Source organism: Amblyomma mixtum, chromosome 5, assembly GCF_055824585.1.
Source record: "Amblyomma mixtum isolate Tamu chromosome 5, ASM5582458v1, whole genome shotgun sequence".
Taxonomy (NCBI): domain Eukaryota; kingdom Metazoa; phylum Arthropoda; class Arachnida; order Ixodida; family Ixodidae; genus Amblyomma; species Amblyomma mixtum.
In genome coordinates, this window is record NC_143016.1 from 183,948,439 (window position 1) to 183,972,628 (window position 24,190).

The 24,190-nt window shown below is 52.1% G+C and overlaps 1 protein-coding gene across 1 annotated transcript; it reads right to left on the bottom strand.

Moving 5' to 3' along the window:
• Window positions 1-20,391: 20,391 nt before the first annotated feature.
• Window positions 20,392-22,897, bottom strand: LOC149345036 (uncharacterized). The gene has a single exon (XM_089546424.1). The coding sequence runs from the start codon at window positions 22,747-22,749 to the stop codon at window positions 21,400-21,402; it is 1,350 nt and encodes a 449-aa protein (XP_089402550.1). The 5' UTR covers window positions 22,750-22,897; the 3' UTR covers window positions 20,392-21,399.
• Between the last annotated feature and the right edge of the window lie 1,293 nt (window positions 22,898-24,190).

Consider the following 24,190-nt stretch of genomic DNA (forward strand, 5'->3'; position numbering starts at 1 on the left):
AATGCTACTGTATACTACACTCATTCGTCCGCAACTAGAGTACGCATGTTCAATTTGGGATCCTGACACCATCATATTAACAAATGAACTCGAGGCCGTGCAGAATCGAAGCGTCCGTTTCATCGTTGGAAACTACCATCGCACTGCCAGTGTAACAAAAATGAAATCTAATCTTAAACTCCCCTTCCTCTCCACTCGCCGTAAGCTTTCACGCATTTGCCTCTTCCATAAAATTTACTATCACAATCCTTGCCTGAAAGCCATCTGTGTAAAGGCACCATCTTTCATCTCGCCTCGCATAGACCACAATCAAAAAGTAGCTGTTCCACACTGCCGCACAGTGACCTGCTCTGATTCCTTCCTCCCTAAAACATGTCGTGACTGGAATAATCTTTGACCCACAGCCACCTGTGTTAGCGACACTGCGCGTTTTAGAAGCAAATTACTCGCACTGTTAGAATCAGACCAATTGTGATATGTTGTTTACTCATATATAGACTACATAAGGTTTCTTTTTTGTAATCCTTTTATTTATTTCTTTTTACTCCTGTACTTTTGTTCTCAATGTTTTCGTCATCTGTCTCTAGGATCTTTCAATATTTTTCGTATATATAGCCTTGTTTTTGATCTATGTATTGTTTTCTTCACTGTCCCACCCCCTCTGTAATGCGAAAGCCCTGAGGGTAAAATAAATGAAATGAATGAATGAACACTCCTGTGGAAGCCCAGCTGTAGGTAAGACCCTTTGAGCATTAATTACTTTAAAATCGACTGCTCGTGATGATAAAAAGGTCATGATAGACTCCAAGTGATTTGAACATATAGTTAAAGAAAGCGATATTAGCGAGAAAAAAAACCCGGAGTTTCAACTAAATATTCCTTCAGAAATAAACATCGAAGAATGTCGACGGAATTGTCGACAATTCAATATAGAAAACTGCAACCCCTCGGACCCATACTCGCGACGAAGCGAGCGTCAGGCAGCGTTCCGCTGAAACTATGCAAGAAAAACGAACTTTCCTCGCAACCTAGATCGGAAGTCGGAGACCCGCAATGCTTTCTGCCTCGCGAGTGGCTTCCGGGCAGTGGCTGACATTTTCCTCAACCACAGAACCGGAGAACCGGAGCCATCAGCGATAGCACCCCTCAGGCCACCGCGCGAAGCCATCCCGCATCGCGTCGCACAGAATCATTACCTCGTTTAGTCAGCGCTGGATAGCGATGCATCTATTAAAGCATACCGGCACGAACGCATTGTGTGCAGTGTACAGTAAACACGGCCGTCGAAAAAATCCACCTTCAAATTCTTTCTCCACATTACGGAACGGATGTCAATTCTATATTCAATTACCCCTTACCATAATGTCAATGTGATAGAGCCGATTCATTGCACTGAAGACAACCATACTAAATTGCGGATTCAAAAGCGTTCACGAACGTGAGTAGCGGGTGCTTCAATTTGATATTAAAACGACGCATAACTGGCGCCAGTCCCAGCTCTTCTACTGAGAGAAATACTTCGTTTCAATCGCGACATTTTCACTCGACTAACCCTGCTTCCAGGCAGGGACTGTGCCAACATCTGTATAGTTTGAAAGCCCACCCAGCACCACACAACGCCCGCGGCCATGAAGGAACTTGATCTCTCTTCCCGCCACTTTACAATTGCTCAGCGCCGCCTCTTTGGCCCAGCCTTTGTCATGGGCCTCGTCTTCCGCGATCTGGACGCCTCGCGGGATGAGCGCGACAGCCAGAAATGATTCCGGACGAGTTTCGGACCACGGCAGAAAAGTTTTAGTGTTGCTCGTACGAAGATGTTCGCGTTCTTTTCGACGAGCCAAGAGACCGATCCTACAGTGATGGTCGAAGAAGGGCAATTCTATTGAGATACAATGCGCTGTAATTACCAACCCCTAGATCTCAACTACAGATAATTTGAAGTGATCGTTACAAGGTTGGTTTGATCATTTTATTTTGTCAGAACTGGTTACAATACAAGACCGAATAGCACACATTGGCATAAAGCTCTGCCAAGGTAGACGAGGCAAAAGGCGTTTAATGCACGCCTGACGAGGCCTCGTCTCCGGAATATTGCATCAGGATAGACAAGTGGCCGGTCGCGCCAAGAACAAGAAAGAATAAGGAGGCAGCAAAACTGTGCAGTTACAAAACAATCAGAAAGATGCGGTACAAGACGCCATTATTAGAAACATCAATCACTGAGCAGGTAGAATACAATGCAAAGGCACAACTCAAGATACAATAGAATACCATACATAAAAAAACAATTAAGAAAAAACAAATCAAACAAATTAAAACAGAATACATCAAAACAGCGTAGCTATGTTTTATCTAGTAAAAAAGTTTGAACTTGTCTCTTAAAACTATTTACTGAGTTGGAGTTACAGACCATTTGAACAATTTCCTGAAACATGTTTAAAAGTGCAGGGATTTGAAAGTTAACCGACTGCTTCCCGTAAGATGTTCTGATCAGGTTTGAAGTAAACGATACATTTCTCAACTCGTAGCCACAGTGAGCGCGTTCATATGTTGCGAAAAAGCCTGGTTGATCACGTTTGATTTCGTTGTATATTCTGAGTGCTAGTACTTGGCGAAATACGTTAGTAAATGTAAGAATCTTGTTTTCATAGAAAAAACCTTGAGTATGTTCACGTGCTGATAAGTTTTCAATAAATCGAATCGCTTTCTTCTGCATGATATGAAGCCGTTCAAGATTGCCCTTTGAAGTCGTGCCCCATACCAATACGCAGCAGTGTAGTCGTGAGTAGATCATTGCATAGTACAACTGTAGCTCGAACCACGTGGGTAATATGTACATGAATTTGTTTAGGATACCCAAGGTTTTCGATATATTGGTGCAGATGCTATCGATGTGTGGTGTCCAGTTAAGGTTTTCGTGAAAGATCACGCCTAGAAATTTCTGCTTGCTTACTTGCGTTATCATTTTTTTCTGAAATTCTAGCTTTAGATAACAATCTGCTGCCTTATTTTTGGGTCGAAATATCATGTAGTTTGTTTTTTCTGTGTTCAGGACTAGCTGATATGATATAACCAGATAGACAATTGTTCAAGCCATGCATTTGCTTCTGTTAATATGCTGGTTAAGTCGGTTCCTTGAAAAAAAATATCTGCGTCATCAGCGTATAAGATAATATTAGGAGTTCGAGGAATACATACAATGTCATTAATATAGAGAAGAAATAAAAGGGGACCTAAGATAGATCCCTGCGGGACCCCATACTGTATCAATTTAGACGTTGATTTGAAACTGTTGATTTTTACAAACTGGTAACGGTTATGTAAGTAACTTTTAATTAAGTCAAGCGCGATTCCACGAATGCCATAGTTACAAAGTTTATTATAGAATATATCATGTTTAATCGAGTCAAAAGCTTTCCTAAAATCTAAAAATATGCCTACGGTGTACATCTTATTCTCAATATTAGTTATTTTTTCTTTGATGTTCAGCAAGGCAGATTGAACTGTTTTTCCTTTCTGAAAACCATACTGTTGTTTTGCTATTATTTCTTTCTTTGATAAGAATCTGTAGAGTCTGTTATTTATAACATACTCAGGTATCTTTGAAAAAAAAGGTAATACAGATATAGGTCTGTAGTTCGCGAGAATAGGTCCACCCTTATGTATTGCACAGACGCGGGCAATTTTCATGCTGTCTGGGAATATACCATGCCGCATTATGTTGTTGCAAATATGGGAAAGGGGCACGCAAAGAATATCAGATACTGCTTTCACTGGTCGGACAGCAATGTCATCATAACCACAAGCAGAAGAATCTTTCATATTTTTTATCCCTGCTTCAATTTCATCTGGTGTGGTTGGCGTAAAAAAAATTGAATCTATTTCAGTATTACTTAGATTTAGGTAAGAACTGACCGAGCTGCTTCTATATTGTCACGTTGTAGTGACGGCAGTCCAGCAGTCAATAAGACACCAGAAATACTTGCAAACGAAGCTCTTTATTTGGGCTGACTTGCGCCCGCAAAAGAACTGACTCACTCGGTGGCGGCGTAAGCAACAAGCGTGCTCGTCAATCGTCGAACTACGAATGTCCGCCGCTCGCGGCATCGCTCAATTTAAAGCCGGCAAGGAAACTTCCAGATAACAGGTCAAGATCATCTACGGTAATCTGGAAAAACCTAGATGCAGCCTTTCAAGGCTGCGAACAATCGAGATTAGTCTGGTCGCTTCTCGCGCCACGAACAAAAGTGATAACGACCCTTTCCTGCTGTCTTGAGCGTGAACGAACAAACACTGCAATGATACGTGGCATTACCCCCTTTCCAAAGAAGCATCGTCTCGATGCTTTAAAATGAAAATAAACACGGACAATGAAAACTTCCAGTCCTTTAGCGTTCATAATACGGCTTCAGGCGTACGACATGTACGACTTCCGGGCGTGTGCGGCGTCGCTGAGATGCTGTCGTGCCGTCGGGGATGACTTCGTAGTCGAGGTCGCCGATGCGACGGAGAACCTTGTACGGGCCAAAGTAGCGTCGCAGCAACTTTTCACTCAATCCACGGCGGCGAACTGGCGTCCATATCCAAACACGATCACCTGGCTTGTAATGCGTGTCTCGTCGGCGCAGATTGTAGCGTCGGGCGTCGGTGTGCTGCTGGTCTTGAATGCGAAGCCGCGCAAGTCTTCGGGCTTCCTCGGCGCGATGAAGGTAGGCGGCGACGTCGAGGTTGTCTTCGTCGGAAACGTGCGGGAGCATTGCGTCGAGTGTTGTCGTGGGCTTCCTGCCGTATACCAGCTGGAATGGGGTAAACCTGGTTGTCTCCTGGACGGCAGTATTATAAGCGAAGATCACGTAGGGCAGAATGGAGTCCCACGTCTTGTGTTCGGCGTCGATGTACATGGAGAGCATGTCTGCGATGGTCTTGTTCAGACGCTCTGTGAGTCCGTTGGTTTGTGGATGATAGGCAGTGGTTCTCCGATGGCTTGTCTGGCTGTAGTTTAAAATGGCTTGCGTCAGCTCCGCTGTAAACGCCGTTCCTCTGTCTGTGATGAGCACTTCCGGGGCGCCGTGTCGCAGGAGAATTTGTTCGACAAAAAATTTTGCGACTTCTGTTGCGGTACCACTAGGCAACGCTTTTGCTTCTGCGTAGCGGGTCATGTAGTCGGTGGCCACGATGATCCACTTGTTTCCTGATGAAGAGGTCGGAAAGGGGCCGAGGAGGTCCATCCCTATTTGCTGAAAGGGCTTAGTTGGCGGTGGTATGGGGTTCAGGAGTCCGGCTGGTCTAGTCGGAGGCGTTTTGCGTCGCTGACACTCACGGCACGTTTTCACGTAATGGGAAACGTCGGTAGCTAGCCGTGGCCAATAGTACTTCTCCTGGATGCGGTGCAACGTGCGAGCAATCCCGAGATGTCCTGCAGTCGGCTCATCATGGCATGCCTGCATAATTTCTTGCCTGAGATTTTTGGGCACGACAAGAAGATGCACTGTCCTGTTCGGCGCGAAGTTCTTCTTCAGGAGGACATTATTGTGAAGGACGAAGGACGACAGTTGCCGCTTGAACCCTCGGGGAGGCGATGCGGTCTTGCCTTTCAGATAATCAACTAGGCTTTGCAAGTCAGGATCCGAGTGCTGCTGCTGCGCGAAACTGCTGGCGCTTACCGGTCCTAAGAAAGCGTCGTCGTCTTCCTCTTCGGGTGCTGCGTCGACAGGAGCTCGTGACAAGCAGTCTGCATCGGAATGCTTGCGGCCAGATTTGTAGACTACAGTTATGTCGAATTCTTGAAGACGCAGGCTCCAACGAGCAAGGCGGCCTGAGGGATCTTTCAAATTCGCCAGCCAGCACAGAGCATGGTGATCGCTCACAACCTTGAATGGTCGTCCGTATAGGTAGGGGCGAAATTTGGACGTGGCCCAAATAATGGCGAGACATTCTTTCTCTGTCGTCGAATAGTTGGCTTCGGCTCTCGACAGTGAACGGCTAGCGTACGCGATAACTTTCTCCTGTCTGCCATTTTTCTGAACGAGGACCGCTCCTAAGCCCACCCCGCTTGCATCGGTATGAACTTCGGTTTCGGCGTTTTCATCAAAGTGCCCGAGCACAGGAGGGGACTGTAAGCGGCGCTTCAGCTCGTTGAAAGCTTCCTCTTGTGGCCTTTCCCATTTAAAAGGCACGTCAGCCTTGGTAAGTTGAGTCAAAGGTTCAGCGATGCGCGAAAAGTTCTTGACGAATCGTCGGTAATAAGCGCACAATCCAAGGAATCTGCGTATTGCCTTCTTGTCATTAGGCTGTGGAAACTCTGCGATCGCAGCCGTCTTCTGGGGGTCTGGGCGAACTCCATCCTTGCTTACGACGTGACCAAGGAACAGCAGTTCCTCGTAGGCGAAGTGGCACTTCTCTGGTTTCAGTGTCAGGCCTGAAGACTTGATAGTTTCCAGCACTATCCGAAGCCTTCTGAGGTGGTCTTCAAAGCTTGAGGAGAAGACAACAACGTCATCTAAGTAGACTAGGCAAATCTGCCACTTCAAGCCTGCGAGCACCGTATCCATTACTCGCTGGAACGTCGCTGGGGCAGAGCAGAGGCCGAATGGCATCACCTTGGACTCGAAGAGTCCGTCTGGCGTGATGAACGCAGTCTTCTCTCGATCTCTTTCGTCGACTTCAATTTGCCAGTAGCCGCTCTTCAGGTCCATCGATGAGAAGTACTTAGCGTGGCACAGCCGGTCCAGTGTATCGTCGATGCGGGGGAGGGGGTAGACATCCTTCTTCGTAATGTTGTTCAGGCGGCGGTAATCGACGCAAAAGCGAAGGGTGCCGTCTTTCTTTTTCACTAGAACGACCGGTGCTGCCCAGGGGCTCCTCGATGGCTGTATGACGTCGTCACGAAGCATTTCCTCAACTTGCTTGCGGATAGCTTGGCGTTCTAGCGGCGATACGCGGTAGGGGCTCTGTCGCAGTGGTCGTGCGTGTTCGTCTGTGACAATGCGGTGCTTGGCAAGCCGGGTTCGTCGCACATTCGATGCTGATGAGAAGCAATCGGTGTACCTTTGAAGAAGACTGCGTATTTGGTCTTGTCTGCTTCGGGGTAATGCCGGGTTGATGTCGAACGTGGGTTGATGGCCTTGGTGAGATGGTTCTGCGGGTTGGTCGGGTAGGGCAAATACGCCTCTGATGTCTGCCAGCTCGTCGAGGAAAGCGATCGTCGTACCTTTGTTTAGATGCCGGTATTCTTCCGTGAAGTTGGTTAGCAACACCTGGGCTTGGCCATTTCGGATTTCGGCGACTCCCCTCGCGACGCCCAATCCTCGATCCAGGAGTAACTGGGTGTTCCCCTCGATAACGCCTTCGGCATTTTCGATGTCTCCAGTACCTATGCCGACGAGAACACTTGATCGGGGCGGCACGCTCAATGCTTCATCGAGGACGTTTAAGGCGACGTGATGAGTCGCGCTCGTCGCAGCAGGTATGGCTTTTTCCGTGGAAAGCTTGATCGACTTAGATCGAAGGTCGATGATCGCGCGATGTTCGTTCAGGAAGTCCATTCCCAAAATCACATCTCTCGAGCATTGCTGTAGGATCAGGAAGGTTGTCGCATAGGTTCTCCCATTTACAGTAACTCTTGCGGTGCAGCGTCCTGACGGCGTAATCAGGTTGCCACCTGCGGTGCGGATCAAAGGGCCATCCCAGGTTGTTGTTACCTTCCTGAGTCGGACAGCGACTGGGCCACTCATGACAGAGTAGTCAGCTCCCGTGTCCACCAAGGCAGTAACCGCGTGACCGTCGACCGTAACTTCAAGGTCACTTGTTCGCGTTCTGGTATTGTACGTTGTCTTCGGTGTCCGATCTCGGCTTCGTCGAGTAGTGAGGCTGCGGTGGGCGTACTGCGACGTTACTTCACTGGGCAGCGGTAAAAGCTTCAAGTCTGGCCGCGTCGTCGTCGGTGTTGTCGTCGTCGGTGTTGTCGTCGTCGGTGTTGTCGTCGTCGGTGTTGTCGTCGTCGGTGTTGTCGTCGTCGGTGTTGTCGTCGTAGTGGCGGCATGGTCTTGAGTACTCGCCGATGGAGGATGTTTGTCATTGCGCTTAGAAGCAACCTCACCTCCAGAGGCTGCTTTATTTAGTTTAACCTTCGGGGGCTGGGGGAGCGTCCACGCACGGCGTAGCCTCGGCTAGGAGAAACAAAGCGCGGGGACGATGGCGACGGGGAACGTGATAGGCGGCTCGGCGATGAGTATTCTTCCCGACGCAAAAACTCCTCGATTTCGGCTGGTCGCTGGCCGGGTCGGGGTCGTGGAGCGTCGTAAGAGAACCCTCGGATGCCCAGTCTCCTGTATGGGCAGTGCCGGAGGACGTGACCGGCTTCGCCACAGTGGAAGCATAGTGGGCGGCGCTGGTCGGGAGTTCTCCACTCGTCGCATTTCCTCGGCTGCGCGCGTCGCTCGTAGGATGGGCGGGTTGGGGCGAGTGGGCGGCGGTCCAACGCAGCTGGCTGAGGGCGATAGGGGCTTGGGTCCCGTCGTCGAGGTGCAGGACGGCGCACAGCTGCGGCGTAAGTCATGGCTGGGGGCTGCAGAGGCTGCGTGGGTGTCGGCGTCACACCCAAGGCCTGTTGAACTTCGTCCCGGATTACGTCAGTAAGTGGTGAAACCTGCGGCTGCGTTCCATTTGGCAGCAATCGTCGGAGCTCTTCTCGTACTACTTGGCGTATAACCTCCCGCAGGTTATCGTTGTTAGCGGCGTCCAGGCAGTTTGCTGAAAAAACGCGCTGCTGGCGCTCATATTGGCGGGCTCGGGCGTCAAGTGTTTTTTCCATCGTGGAGGCCTCTTCTATGAATTCCGCCACGGTTTTCGGTGGGTTCCGTACGAGGCCGGCAAAGAGTTGTTCTTTAACTCCTCGCATAAGCAGCTTGACCTTTTCTTCTTCCTTCATGTTCGAGTCGGCACGCCGGAAGAGACGCTTCATCTCCTCAGTGTACACTGCAACGGTCTCGTTTGGGTGTTGTATGCGAGACTGTAGCAGCTGCTGGGCTCTCTCCTTTCTCACGACGTTTGTGAAAGTCTTGAGAAGCTATTCTTTGAAGGTTGCCCAATTCGCGAGGCTGGCTTCCTCATTCTCAAACCAGACTCTTGCTGGTCCCTCCAGGGCAAAGAAGACGTACCTAAATTTCATGGCATCGTCCCAGTTGTTAAAGACAGCCACTCGGTCGAACTGCTCCAGCCATTCTTCGGGGTCGGCGCCAGGCGAAGCGTCGAAGGTTGGTGGCACCCGGGGCTGCTGCAGAATGATTGGAGTCGTCGTCTGGGGCAAGCTCATGGTGGACGTTGCTGCTGGCTTTCGCTTCCGGGTAGGGTCCGGCAGATTCCCGAACTCTGGTGCGTCCCCTTGCAGGCGTCGGCTAGCGCGGTGTACTGGACTCAGGTCCTGCGGTTGATGACTCAGAGGGCTGGCGTCACGGCTTGTAGGGGGTGTCCGGAACATGAAAGGCTACCCAGCACCTCCACCAGATGTCACGTTGTAGTGACGGCAGTCCAGCAGTCAATAAGACACCAGAAATACTTGCAAACGAAGCTCTTTATTTGGGCTGACTTGCGCCCGCAAAAGAACTGACTCACTCGGTGGCGGCGTAAGCAACAAGCGTGCTCGTCAATCGTCGAACTACGAATGTCCGCCGCTCGCGGCATCGCTCAATTTAAAGCCGGCAAGGAAACTTCCAGATAACAGGTCAAGATCATCTACGGTAATCTGAAAAAACCTAGATGCAGCCTTTCAAGGCTGCGAACAATCGAGATTAGTCTGGTCGCTTCTCGCGCCACGAACAAAAGTGATAACGACCCTTTCCTGCTGTCTTGAGCGTGAACGAACAAACACTGCAATGATACGTGGCAATATGCACCAGCCGTAAGAAAATGATTGTTAAATAGGTTTGCTAGTGACTCACCGGCGTGGCTTGTGCCATCTACGACTAACTCAAGGGGGATAGTGTCACTTCTCTGCGAAAGAATTGAGTTGAACAAGGTCAGTGCCTTTTGAGGGCAGTTGTACACTGCCGTAAACTTGTTCATGTAATACGCTGTGCGAGCTTTCTTTAGTTCACCACTTAACTTATTTCGCAGTTTTTCACATTCTGACAGTTTATTTATATCTCTAGTCTTAATGCACGTGCTGAACAAGTCATTTCGGGCATTTATCTTATTTAATAAATCGTTAGTGATCCAAGGCTTTCTTGCACGCTTAGGTTTTTTCAGAATTCTTGCAGGGAAAGCATCATAATATTGTTGAGTTACCGCAGTTAGAAAGCAGTCGTATGCATCGTAAGGATGTGCAAAATTTAAAACATTTTCCCAAGTTAAACTACTTAAAAGATCACGAAAACGAGCTATTCCAGCTGCACTGACATGTCTACGGGGCGGAGCTTCCTGGTGTGACTGAGGTTGTGATGTTACCGGCAGGAAGCAAAATATAGGCATGTGGTCACTGATGCCTGTTGTCAGAACTCCAGAGCGCACACCATTGTCATGGCAACTTGTCAAACACAAATCAATTAATGTCTGGCTATCTGCAGTCACACGAGTAGGTATGCTAATAACATTTATTAGACCGGTCGAGTGTATTAAATCCTGAAACTTACTGGAACACAAATCAGAGGAAAGAAAATTAATATTAAAATCTCCCAAAATGACTACTGGGCACTTAAAGGATAACAGATGCTCGCTAAGGTCTTCGAAAAGATCTAAGAATGCAGACAAGGATCCTGAAGGTGGCCGGTATACAACCGTCACAGCAAACGCTTGACACTTGACTCCAAGGGATTCATAGTTGTCCGTAATAGCAGAGTACTCTTGGATGATACTGTACATATGGCGTTTACTGATGTAGAGCGCCACGCCTCCACCGCGTCGGTTACATCGACCAAGCGATTCATAATTATAGTTATCAAGCTTCCCTGCATGCTGTTGATCACTGAACCAAGTTTCCGAAAATGCAAGTACCGTAAATTCATGATTTAACGTTGCCAGGTACGCACAAACGTCAGGATACTTGTCTCGCAAGCTTCTCGCGTTAACCTGAAAAAACGATGCTGTTTTTTTCAGCGCTTGTGTTTCCTTGACTATGTTGGCGAAAGTGATAGCGCTATGATAACCGCAGTTTGGGGTGTAAGCAGCCATGAAAAAGAAAAAAACAGAATCAGAGCGTGCGCGCTCTGCTACACCATTTTCGCCAGGTCATCTTCAGTTCTGATCTGGATAGCGTTGTCGCCTTCTTTCTTGCGCACAAGGATTCTGCCATTCTTTTGCCAGACAAAATTATAGGAACGCTCGAGTGCCTTCGATTTTGTCACCCACAGCAATTTCTTGTTCAGAGGAGTTAGATTGTCAAGGAAACGAACGCCGGGAACCTTAGTTACCAGTTGTGTTTTTTGCTCGGTCCACTGCTCCTTGGTTGTACGCGAAGAAAAGCGTACCATGATTGCGGGAGTGTTTTCCTCCCTTGCAGGCAGCCTATGTACTGCTTCTACATATTTCGCGGTTAGCTCTGGGATGTTGAGCTTGCGTGCGACGTTGTTTAGTTTCACGAGCAAGTTTTCGCCCTCACTTTTTTCAATACCGTGAACATCCAAGTTTTGGCGGCGGCTGTATTGGTCAAGGTCATTAAGTTCCTTCCTCAGTTTCTTAACTTCTGCGATCGATGTTTCCGTTTCTACTTTCTGCGTTCTATCTTTCAACTCGGAGATTTCCTGTCCCTGGGTAGTCACCAGTGTAAGTAGGGTATACTTAGAGGACAAAAACTCGACTGTTTTATGCGAAGCATACTACTTTAGCTACCACTTCAGCCCTTCACCGTGGTTATGCGCCTCCAAATCACGTGATACATGACGTCACACCACGTGACACGATGACGTCACGACAGTAGAGAAACGGGGGCCCACCTCGCGCCGTCGCTGTGGTTGTGCGCCTCCAAATCACGTGATACATGACGTCACACCACGGGACACGATGACGTCACGACAGTGGAGAAACGGGGGCCCACCTCGCGCCGTCGCTGTGGTTGTGCGCCTCCAAATCACGTGACACGATGATGCCACACCACGTGACCCGATGACGTCACGGCAGTGGAGAAACGGGGGCCCACCTCGCGCCGTCGCTGTGATTGTGCGCCTCCAAATCACGTGATACATGACGTCACACCACGTGACACGATGACGTCACGACAGTGGAGAAACGGGGGCCCACCTTGCGCCGTCGCTGTGGTTGTGCGCCTCCAAATTACGCGACACGATGATGCTTCGCATTCTCCAGGCTTAACCAAGTTAAGCCTCAGCCAAAACTCTACTGTTTTTTCGATGTTTTTCACAGTTTCTTTCACAGACAACAGGTCCTCTATTTTGTCATTAAGTGGTAGGAGCAAGGCAATCCGTTTCTTCATGATAGTCAGCTTAGCTCCCACATCAGCACCTTGCTCAGGCTATGTTTTCCCGGAGCTCTGACTCCCCCGGAGTTTAGAGGCTTTACAAGTAGGACACGGTTGGCTCCGCATCGTACTGGTGAACACGACGTGTTTGTCCCGCTGTCTTGAAACTTAGTCTTTGACGGAGCATGTCTCGCGCAGGCAACGCAATCTGTACTGCACTCACGATGCTCGCTTTGGAATTGAGATGGCAAAATGTGTCCCCGCATCTTCAGTCACGAGCATGCTACCTCCAAGTCAGCATCGACTGCGCGAAACAGCACCAAAGCTCTTTCTGCAAAAACTGCACACGAGAGTTCCTCGACCGACATCATCGGTGCAATAGGCACGTCGTGTTGCGAACAGATTCGAATTCCGAGAGTACCTCCGTCCTTTCCCGAGCCTTGCAAAGCTGCGGCCGTAGTGTGTTACACGGGATGGTGGCGCTTTTCTGTCTCGTTTTGTCGCATTGTTTGTTTTTTCTGCTTGTAGTTGCTATTATCTTTTTATTCGGCCAGCTGGTCTCGATCGAGCCTGGGAGGCGGTGCAGTCCTTGTCCGCTCACCTTCGGTGTTCAAGTATAGGCATTTTTTTCTTGATGGCAGAACATAATGCGGGACTGAAGGGGCTATACAAGTGACCCGTCAACACAATCGAACAAACACTACACTACACGGAGGGGAGTTATGACCGAAGTCAATTGAGACTTGCAGGCGGTCAAATGGTTGTAGTGAGAGCTGGTATTTCAAAGACAGGGATGAAAAGACACTCTTCAGCTGTATAACTTGGTGCGCACGCTTAATTTCAAAAGATGTTTAATGAGGAATGATGAGTAGTTCCTTGCCGCGAAACTAGTTTGATTCTTGTAGGTAAAAATTCAGGGGGCACTTTGTCTGAAGTGCGTAGAGGCGAAAGCATTTTCCGCACCACTTTCAGTGCTTCTGTGGCACTGGTGGCGTCACATGTAATTGAGTACTAATTACTAAGTGATGACAAATCACTAATTATTGGTTAATTACTGATTAATGCCTGGATATTAATTAACTGCTAATTAAGCTTAAGCTTAAGCTTCGCATTTAGGAGTGGAACGCGAAAGCGTGTTGTAGCGCTGCCAGGGAGTCCACGGAACGCCAGCACCCGTTTTGGCGCGATGCCTTGCCGTTTCAACGCAACGGTTTTTGAGGAAAGAAAATGGCGCAGTAAATCTCTGTCATCTCGGTGGACACCTGAACCGCACCGTAGAGGAACGGACGAAGTGGGAGGGAAAGAAGAAAGACGAAGATGGCCCGTAATGAAGAAAATGAAAATTGTATTTGAGGGAAGAAAATTACGCAGTAACTGTCTCACATATTTCGGTGGACAGCCGTCAACATTCAGGAGGGGGGTGCACTTTTTTGACCTAAAGTGTGGTCACTGATGTGTGGTTAAGATGTTAAGCTTCGCCTCTAAGAGTGGAACGCGAGAGCGTCTTGCAACGCTGCCAGGGAGTCCATAGAACGCCATCGCCCATTCGGTTCTACGCCTCGCTCGTCGGTAAATTGGTTTTTGAGGAAAGGAAATGTATTTCTCTCTGATATCTAGGTGGACACCTAAACCTCGCCGGAAGGGAAGGGAGGAGGATGGAAGTGAGCGAAGACACCGTATTCACTAGACGTGCCTTTGTTCATTCCAAACCATCGAGCTGGCATGGCGGAGTGGATAGCATGCTCGTCTCGCACTCCGAAGACCGGGGTTCGATTCCCGAGCTCGACCAATTTCTTACTAGGTTTTATTTATTTATATGGCCTGTCTAGAGAATTAATATGTCTAATTGGGTAATTAAGCAATTAACTAAGCTCAGTCCCACTTACTTGGAGCATCACTATATGGTCCCTTCAATTGGTTGCATGGTTACTAGCCAAAGTACAATTGGCCCCGTTTGAAATTTGCGCACTGTGACGTCACGACCGTTTCGACCAACTGAAAAGCGTGACATTCTCTGTCGACAACTGCTGCTTATAGCTATGAGACATTAAAGGCTTTCGCCTTAATATACATTGTTCAATGTGGACATCGCGGTAATATAACAAGGCGCGGTCATTTCTTTTTTTTCATAGAAGAATCGCTTGCACCTTTTATGTGCTAGCTCTGTATTTTGTAGCGATAGCTACACTATGCCAGTTGATTCGCGAGGTCAGCGTGGCTGCGCGCTGAGCCGTGGCACCACCGCCCCGCCGCCTGTGCGCATGCGCGGAGTGACGTCATAGCCTACAGATGGTGTGCGAGCCGCGCACCTCGCCTCTGCGCCGACGGCGGAGTAGACGGCTCCCGCCTCGTCAGTTGTGCGCATCCGCGAAGTGACGTCAGATCACGCAGCTAGTGCGCGTAGAGCGCCTCCATTACGCTAGCATTTCGAGCCTTCAGCGTGGTGGTGCCGTGGCCACCCTGGCTGGTCACGTTCCGCGGAGCAGCTACCGGTAGCGCGGCGCACCGGCGAAACCGAGTGGGGGTGGAGTGGAGAGGGGGGGGGGGGTGAGTGAATCCACGTCCAGAGAAGAAGATTAAGAAGGAACGCCCTTCGAAACGGCGCGGCGAAAGATTGGCTTTGCAATTCGACTGAGCGAGTTCCACTCGACCAGCTGTATCTATCACGTCACTCCAGGTTTAACCACATCTAAACCACAGCTAATTTTTTTTCTCAAGCTACGAGGGACGCCGTAGTGCAGGGCTCTGGATAGTTCAGACCACCGGGGTTTCTTTAACGTGCACAGATATGGCACAGTACATAAACTTCTAACATTTCGTCTCCATCGAAATGCACCGTCATGGTCGGTATCGAACCCGCACCTCGAGCACGATGACCACTGAGGCACCAAAGCTGGTTACCCCTGTGTATCGTCGCTTAACAGCACAGTATTTTCTAATGCGGTGATCACAGTGTGGCTAAGCAGTTGATCGCAGGCATTGAAGTAGTCACGAAGTACACACAATACAAGGCATCTTATTTCAGCCTTGTCGCTATTCGCTCGCCGAGAAACAAGAATATGCCTGAGACAGGAGGTGGACATCACTGCTGTGCGCTTTAAGAACATGTAACGCCTAAAAAAGGAGCCCTGAAACGAATTTTATACAAGAATAATCGGGCAGATATCGTGCACTGCACGGAAATATGATATGTGCAGGGAGGGGCAGACTGGTGCTGCATGGCAACAAGACATCACAACAGATGGCTGAACGAGACTGATGTTCGTGATGTCGAACTTATGTTTTGTGTGTGTTTTCTCGTGCGGTCTTGGGAGCCCCGCGTGCCCACTCGCGGGGCTGTTCCTGTCTCCCCCGCGCCGTCGCAGCAGTGGTGAAACACTGCGTGACGAAGCAGCGAGGCATTACAGCAGATGGCGTATTGTCGCGGATATTCCTGACGTTGGTCCGCTTCTATTTTTTGCCTTGAAACTTTAATGGTGTTAATGGATGCGGTATTAGGCTAGTAATCGCAAGGACGTGTGAGAAATCCGGCCGCGACGACCGCATTTAGGTAGAGGCGAAAGGCAAAAAGGCCAGTATATGCTCCGCTACGTTAGTGCACTTTGAGGCAGTTTTAAGCATGAAATGCTTTTAGCTCCCGTTGTCGGCAGTGTGGTGACGTCACGCCGAGACCGAGAGCCATCATCCGGGCACTGAAATCCACTCATCCGGGCACTGAAATCCACTCATCCGGGAACTGAATTCCAGTTATCCGGGCACTGAATTCCAGTTATCCGGGCACTGAAATCCACTCATCCGGGCACTGAATTCCAGTCATCCGGGCTCTGAAACGAGAACATCCGGGCACCGTACGAGACTTAACGAGATTTAACGAGACTCTCTAAGCCCTCCTACGCGACCGGCATGCAAGCGCCGGTTGGTCTCCAAACGAGACAAAAAATAACTGCTGCCAGTGCCTTCTCAATGTTTATCAAGATATCAGTGGAGCTGTGGGTTTGATAATGCACGGAATTATAATTTCCGATTTCTAATAACGCGCGCAAAAAGCACATAAATGCCACGTTACACTTCGTTGTCATACGTGATCCGGGGGAGAAGCGCTGCGTTCAAAGGGCAAGGCATCGCGCCGAACGGGTGGTGGCGTTCCTCCCTTCCATTACGGTGCGGTTCGGGTGTCCACCGAGATGGCAGAGAATTACTGCGCCATTTCCTTTCCTCAAAAAACCTTGCGTTCAAATGGCAAGGCCTCGCGCTGAACGGGTGGTGGCGTTCCTCCCTTCCTGTACGGTGCGGTTCGGGTGTCCACCGAGATGACATTAGGCCCGTAAACATTTCATGCTTACTCTACTCTCGTTTACGGGAGAGGCAGAGATTTTTAATCTAACGCGAGAGTTAAGGCCCCGTTGCCCAGAACATCAGGTGTCGGCGTTGCCGGCGCTGTGAGCGAAAAATCACGAGCCTGGCTCTGGCAGGTGGTGCCCACAGAGCAACCTAGGCGGCAGGTGGGCCACAAGGTCACGTGATCTTGCACCAAGTCATCACAACCTGCCCATCGGATAGTGAGTCAGCTGCCCTCCGTGGCATTTAAATCGCACCATAGCCTTAGGGTGGAACTTGTGTCCTTAATTTTTAAGCATGAAATGCTTTTAGCCCCCGTTGTCGGCAGTGTGGTGACGTCACGCCGAGACCGAGAGCCATCATCCGGGCACTGAAATCCACTCATCCGGGCACTGAAATCCACTCATCCGGGCACTGAATTCCAGTCATCCGGGCTCTGAATAAAAGGGAAGTTTATTCAACAGTACAAACAAACAAACATTGGAAACACACTCATGACTGAGGGCAAAACAAATGTATACAAAGTGGGTGGCCACCCAGAAACACCATGACCTTATTTAAACACACCGTACATATCACAAATTACAGCCTATAGTGCATAGAACGTACACTGGACAAAGAAGAATCAGCCTCCCGTAGCAACGACGCACGGGGGGGGGGGGGCAAGGATCTTTCTCAGGTTGATTGGCCCTTTCAAAATTATACACCACCATCCTCGAACAAACCAGCATAGTCGGTAAAGAGAGGGGGGGGGGGGGGGGGCGTCGGCCCGGCTAATATCGCAGCGCCGGCATAACCAGCCGACCTTCGTGCACGACAAAGAAGCGTGTGTGCCACCGTCGCAGAAACCGCGCCTCCCCATCCGCTGCAAGCCTTTCAGACAGGTATTGCCAGATGAGGAGACGCAGGCTCTGCAACGCGGGGTACATAGCCGTCGCCGGTTGACGCCGGGCTTCGGCCAGACAGCGGCGACGCCACAACACAAACATAGCGGACATAAACACTAGTTTGCCAAAATAATCCCGTGGTTGCCGGATACCTGGCCCGGCACGAACTGAAAACATCCGATACACCTGCCACCACATTATCCGGGCAACACGGCACTCAAAGAAAGTGTGTCGCGCTGTCTCTCGCGCTCCACATTGCGCGCACTGGGCGTTGGGCACAAGGCCCCATGATAAGAGGCGTTCACGCGTGGGGAGGACTCTCCATCTCCTCCTCCACTCAAAGTCGCGAACCTGCGGAGGGAGACGACTTATGCACCACGTGCGCCACTTGCGTACCGCGGTGCGCCGCTGGTCGTCGGCGCCAAGGCGCACGCACGCGATCATCTCGCTCAGCCGAGACGCGGGCGTCTCAGTCAGGTCGACTCCTGGCAAGTCAGTACAAACATACTGCTTAAAACCAGCAGCCGTTCTATAGAAGCGCAGAGGCCTCTCGGCCTGTGGACCTATATGGCGCTCAGTGGTGAAGAAGCGCCGCACTGTGCTCATCCAATAAAACATGAGCGAACGCCCAAGGTATGCGTCACTCTCCACCAGCGTGGTTACGAGCTTGGCGCTGAGCGCACGCGCCATGGTGGCTTCACAGGGCAGCCCGAGTCCTCCTCTAGAAGGCGGCAGCTGGCAAAGGCGTCGAGCGACATGCGCCGTGCCACCGTCCCAGACAAAGGCGCCCACAAGGGACGCGAGCCGACCCGCCGTACGACGCGGCATCACTGCTACGCGGGCCACATAGTGGGCAAAGGCGCACGCGTGGCCCTTGATGACGCTCACCCTGGCCTCCATGGAGAGGCCGAACTGCGCTGCCATCCTTAGCGCGCTCGTCGTGCGCGCAACAACTTCATCCCATGTCCGGGACGACACACCGCTGTGCTCAAAAAGGACTCCTAGTACTCGGACCCCGTCCACGAAAGGAATGGGCACCGGGAGGGGATCGCTGAAGGTCCCAAAACGAAGCCCCCTGCTCTTGCTGGCGTTGAGCTCGGCACCAGACAGCGCCGCGTAAGTAGTAAATACGGCCAGGAAGGCCTCAAAACTCCGGGCGTCTCGGACGAAGATTGAAATATCGTCGGCATAGGCCGAGACGACGATTGTTTCCTGTCCTGTCAATGGAAAGCCGAGGATGCGTTCGTTGGAGGCGACGCTGCGCAGGAGGGGGTCCAAAGACAGGACGAACAGAGCTGGAGAAAGAGGGCATCCCTGGCGCACGCCACGTGTTACGGGGAAAGGAGCGGTGACTGACCCGTTCACCAAGAGTTCGGCCGTGAGGCCCGAGTACAACGATTTGATGCGCTCAATGAAGCTGGCAGGCAGCCCAAAGCACCGCAAAACGGAGTATAAGTAGCGATGCTCTACTCTATCAAAGTCCTTAGCTTGGTCTAAGGAAACAAAAACCCCGCTAGTCCCTTTCGCGTGTGCGTATGCGAACACATCGCGCGTGAGCGTGAGCGACGCAAAGACCGAACGGCCAGGAACAGCGCAAGCCTGGAAGGGGCTAACGAGGTTTGGCAAAAGAAGACGCAAGCGAGCGACGAGAATCGAGGCGACCAGTTTGTAGTCAGTATTGAGCAGGGTTATCGGCCGCCACGCCGCCGGACATGACGACGTCGTTCCCTGCTTTGGTATCAACACGATTCGGCCCGCACCGAAAGACGGTGGCTTATCTCCTTCCTCGAGGAAAGCGTTCACCAAATGCGTGAGGAAGTCCCCGAGCACATCAAAGAAGGTGTAGTAAAACCCGGAGACTAGCCCATCTGGTCCGGGTGCGGAGGCGCGATTCATGCCGCTTAAGACTGCGTAGACCTCCTCCCGCGTAGCGCGAGCGCAAAGAGCCGATTCCGCGTCGTCGGGCGCGTGGGGAAGGGCGGCGCAAAAGGCGTCTACAGCAGCGTCAAACCCATCCCACTCGCACAGGCCTTGCGACGCAAAGAGATGGGCAAAGTGATCACGGAAGACGTGCTCGATGTCTTGGACCTGCTCGGAAATCGTGCCATCTGGCATAGTTACGCTTCCAATACGGGCCGGTCGGTCGCTCTTGTGGCGGCAGCTGTTCGCGTGAAGAGGTCAGCGCGTTCCTGCGACGGCATGCGGAGATTCGCTGCGGTACAGGAGGCCTGGGACCCCTCTTCCAGGATGCGGTGGTACCGTACGCGAAGAGTGTCCAGGTACTCTCGTATCGCAAAGGTGAGCTCACCCCCTTGCTTCACGATACGCATGCGGCGTAGCACGTCGTTGAGCGCCGCAGTCTTCCGCGCGTGCTTTGCTCTGCCAGCCCGAATGAGAACTTCTCGCCATCGTGTTTTCAGGGCGTCCCAAATCAAGGGACTGAACTCAAAGAGGGCAACAGAGTCCACCAAATCTGCACGGATGTCGCGAATGCTCTGGTCGTCCACCAAGAGTGAGACGTCCATTCTCCAAGTAGAGAAGGTCGCAATTCGACCCGAAGCGCACCTCAAGGATACCGCGACAGGTAAGTGGTCGCTGAGTGCTCGGGCGCCTGGTGGAAATGGCACTACCTCGCAGGATATTAGTTGCGGCACGAGGGCTGGAGGTAGGTACACCCGGTCGATTCGACTGGCGCTACGGCCCCTAGCACGTGTGGCCACGAAAAGGTTCCCGTGCAGTTCGACCCACGCGTCCGTAAGGTGCAGCTGGCGAACCAGTTTGCCTAGCTCTTTGGCGTAATAATTGGATGCACCTTGACCGGGGCCCTGAATGTCACGCCACGAGTCTAGGACGCAATTAAAATCCCCCAGCAGGACATATGACACGGATTCAAGCAGGTGGGATGTAAGAGAGCGGAAAAAATCGCCTGTCAGAGATCGCGTGACGGGCGCGTATAGGTTTACAAAGCGAGTCCTCCGCCCGTCGAGGAAAATGTCCACCACCAGTACTCGACCATCGTAACCAAAGGTACAATGCGCACCTGCGCGTAAAGCCGGCGTGAGGAAAACAACTCCCACACCGCAAGACCGTGAGTCCGTCAAGGAAAAGAAAGCATCGACATGAAAGCGTGAACGGAAAGAAATAACGTCTGCAGGGGTGCGAAAATTACACTCCTGCAAAAACAAAACATCAATTTGGTACGAACGCGCAAGGTGAAGCACCTCCCGTTGCTTATCGGGAGAGCGAAAACCCTGCGCGTTAAAGGAGGCGAAACGAAAAACAGCCCTCATGAAAATAAAGGAAGCAATGTAACAAAAATAAACAACGAAACAAGTAAACATAACAAAACGCTGACGGACTCACAGTACAGTTCTGCGGATAGAGTCTGCGAGTGCGTTGATACACCGGCGCTGGGGGGGCGTCGAGGCGCTTGGGAGGCGTCCCGGGTCCCTGCTGGCGTCATGGCTGGCGGCCCCGCGGTGGCGGGACGACGATGCCAAGCGGTGCTAATGGTTGCGCGGTGGAAAGGTCCGGCCGATGCGCGCGGCTGCGGCAGCAACACACAGTCACACACGCACCAACATACTCCACCGCACAAACACCGTCCATCGTTCGCCAAACGCGCCGACGGAGCCAGCGCGCCGAAAAGATAACGGCGCCGTAGAGCGTCGAAAGAACGGCGCTCGGGCGGCCGCCGAGCAGGGAGGGGAGGACGAAAAGGCCCGATAGGGCCTGAAGTCCGGCGAGGCGGCGCCATGGCGGAGGCTATTCGTTTCCCTCGACGTCCATGTGGACGCCGTCGCCGTCGTCGTCTGCCGTCCTCGGTTTCTTCTTCGGCGCCTGGGTGGCCGAAGAGCAGGTCGCGCCGCCGTCCGACGACGAGGAGAGCTGGCGCTTGGGGTCGTCGAGCTCGAGAGCCTTGCGCGCCCCCCGCACCAACTTAGCTGCGCACGGGCCCTGCGGCGGAAGGGCGACCGGGATGTGCGGCGGCTTCGGTCGCGACTCGCTTGAGCCGTCGCTGCTCGGGGCGTCCTTCACGGGTGTGTGCAGGGTGTCACTGGGGGAGGGCGAGCCAGGCGACGTGGTGTCCGTGCCCGTGCCCTCGTGCTGCGCCGCCGTGGGCGCGTCAAGCAGCGAAACCTCCAAACTCGGAGGTTCCACAAAATAGGACTCGCTCTGCGAGTCGTCAGACTCGGACGAGGTCGATTCCGCGACGTCAGAGTTGCCCGTGGACAGCTCCGTCGCGGATTGGCCGGACGAGGTGCCCGCCGTCTCCGTGCCCGCCTGGTCGTCATCGGGCTTGGTCGCGGCGTCGTCCCGCACGTCAGCCCACTCGAGAGGGCTCGCCGCCGCCTCCTGTGCCGCGCCGCTCGAACCGGCGCCAGCCCCCTCAGGTGTCGCCTTCGGCCCGGGTTGCACACCAGGCTCCTGGGAAGGTCTGGCTGCCGCAGCAGCCGCGTAGGACCGCGGCACAACGCAGTCGGAGGACGGGTGGTCGCCTCCGCACCTCTTGCATACCGGCTTGCAGTTGGCGCCGATGTGTCCGTACGCGCCGCACCGGCCGCAGCGCACCGCCTTACACGTAGCGCCGAAGTGGCCCTCGGCGCCGCACCGGGAACAGACGCGTTTCATGCCTCGGTATTCAATCATGGCTCGAACACCGGCCACCGTCAGGAAGTTCGGCGGAGCCCGGGTCATCTCGAGCTTCACCAGGCGTGTCCCGTTCCCGATGCGGTTCCTGGACTGGAAGGCGACCTCGGTGATGGCGCGCACCTTCCCGTACGGTTGGAACGCCGCGGCGAGGTCCTCGTCGCTGACGCACGGGGGGAGACGGAAAACCGTCACGTGCACCACTGGAACCCCCATCTGCTCCAGTGGCACCTCCTTTCCGGCGATGAGCAGCGAGCCCAACGCCACCATTTTCGCTGCCTGCGCCATGGAAGCCACGGCCGCCAGGAAACGTAAACCACCAAGGTGCTGCAAATATGTCAGCCCCCCGGCTCCGAGCACCTCCTCGAGCAGGTCGATGAGGCGATCGGCCGGAACAGGTTCCGGCACAGTAAACAAAAAGCATTGCGCCTTTGTGGGGCGCACTGCAGGGCAGGGTCTCTCCATCGCGACGGGGCCCGGGTCACCACGGCAGGAGCGCGGCGCCGGGCAGCAGGACGGCAGGCAGGACCTCCGGGACGCTGGATCCGGGGGCCCGCCTGGACAGGAAAAGCTCGATGATCCGCTGGCTCGACGGGCAGCGTAACGGCATCCGGGCACCTGTACGAGACTTAACGAGATTTAACGAGACTCTCTAAGCCCTCCTACGCGACCGGCATGCAAGCACCGGTTGGTCTCCAAAGGAGTCACAAAAAATAACTGCTGCCAGTGCCTTCTCAATGTTTATCAAGATATCAGTCGCTGTGCGTTTGATAATGCACGGAATTATAATTTCCGATTTCTAATAACGCGTGCAAAAAGCACATAAATGCCACGATAAACTTCGTTATCATAGGTGATCTCTTAGGGGCTTCGCGCATCGAAGCAAAGCCGCGCAGGCGCACAGGGGCCCGGGGGAGAAGCGCTGCGTTCAAAGGGCAAGGCATCGCGCCGAACCGGTGGTGGCGTTCCTCCCTTCCATTACAGTGTGGTTCGGGTGTCCACCGAGATGGCAGAGAATTACTGCGCCATTTCCTTTCCTGAAAAAAATCTCTGCGCCTCCCGTAACCGAGAGTAGAGTAAGCATGAAATGTTTACGGGCCTAATGTCATCTCGGTGGACACCCGAACCGCACCGTACAGGAAGGGAGGAACGCCACCACCCGTTCAGCGCGATGCCTTGCCATTTGAACGCAAGGTTTTTTGAGGAAAGGAAATGGCGCAGTAATTATCTGCCACACCCGAGCCGCACCGTAAAGGAAGGGAGGAACGCCACCACCCGTTCGGCGCGATGCCTTGCCCTTTGAACGCAGCGCTACTCCCCCGGATCACGTATGACAACGAAGTGTAACGTGGCATTTATGTGCTTTTTGCACGCGTTATTAGAAATCGGAAATTATAATTCCGTGCATTATCAAACCCACAGCTCCACTGATATCTTGATAAACATTGAGAAGGCACTGGCAGCAGTTATTTTTTGTCTCATTTGGAGACCAACCGGCGCTTGCATGCCGGTCGCGTAGGAGGGCTTAGAGAGTCTCGTTGAATCTCGTTAAGTCTCGTACGGTGCCCGGATGTTCTCGTTTCAGAGCCCGGATGACTGGAATTCAGTGCCCGGATGAGTGGATTTCAGTGCCCGGATGAGTGGATTTCAGTGCCCGGATGAGTGGATTTCAGTGCCCGGATGAGTGGATTTCAGTGCCCGGATAACTGGATTTCAGTGCCCGGATGAGTGGATTTCAGTGCCCGGATGAGTGGATTTCAGTGCCCGGATAACTGGAATTCAGTGCCCGGATAACTGGAATTCAGTTCCCGGATGATGCCGCTCGGTCTCGGCGTGACGTCACCACACTGCCGACAACGGGAGCTAAAAGCATTTCATGCTTAAAAACCTTGCGTTCAAATGGCAA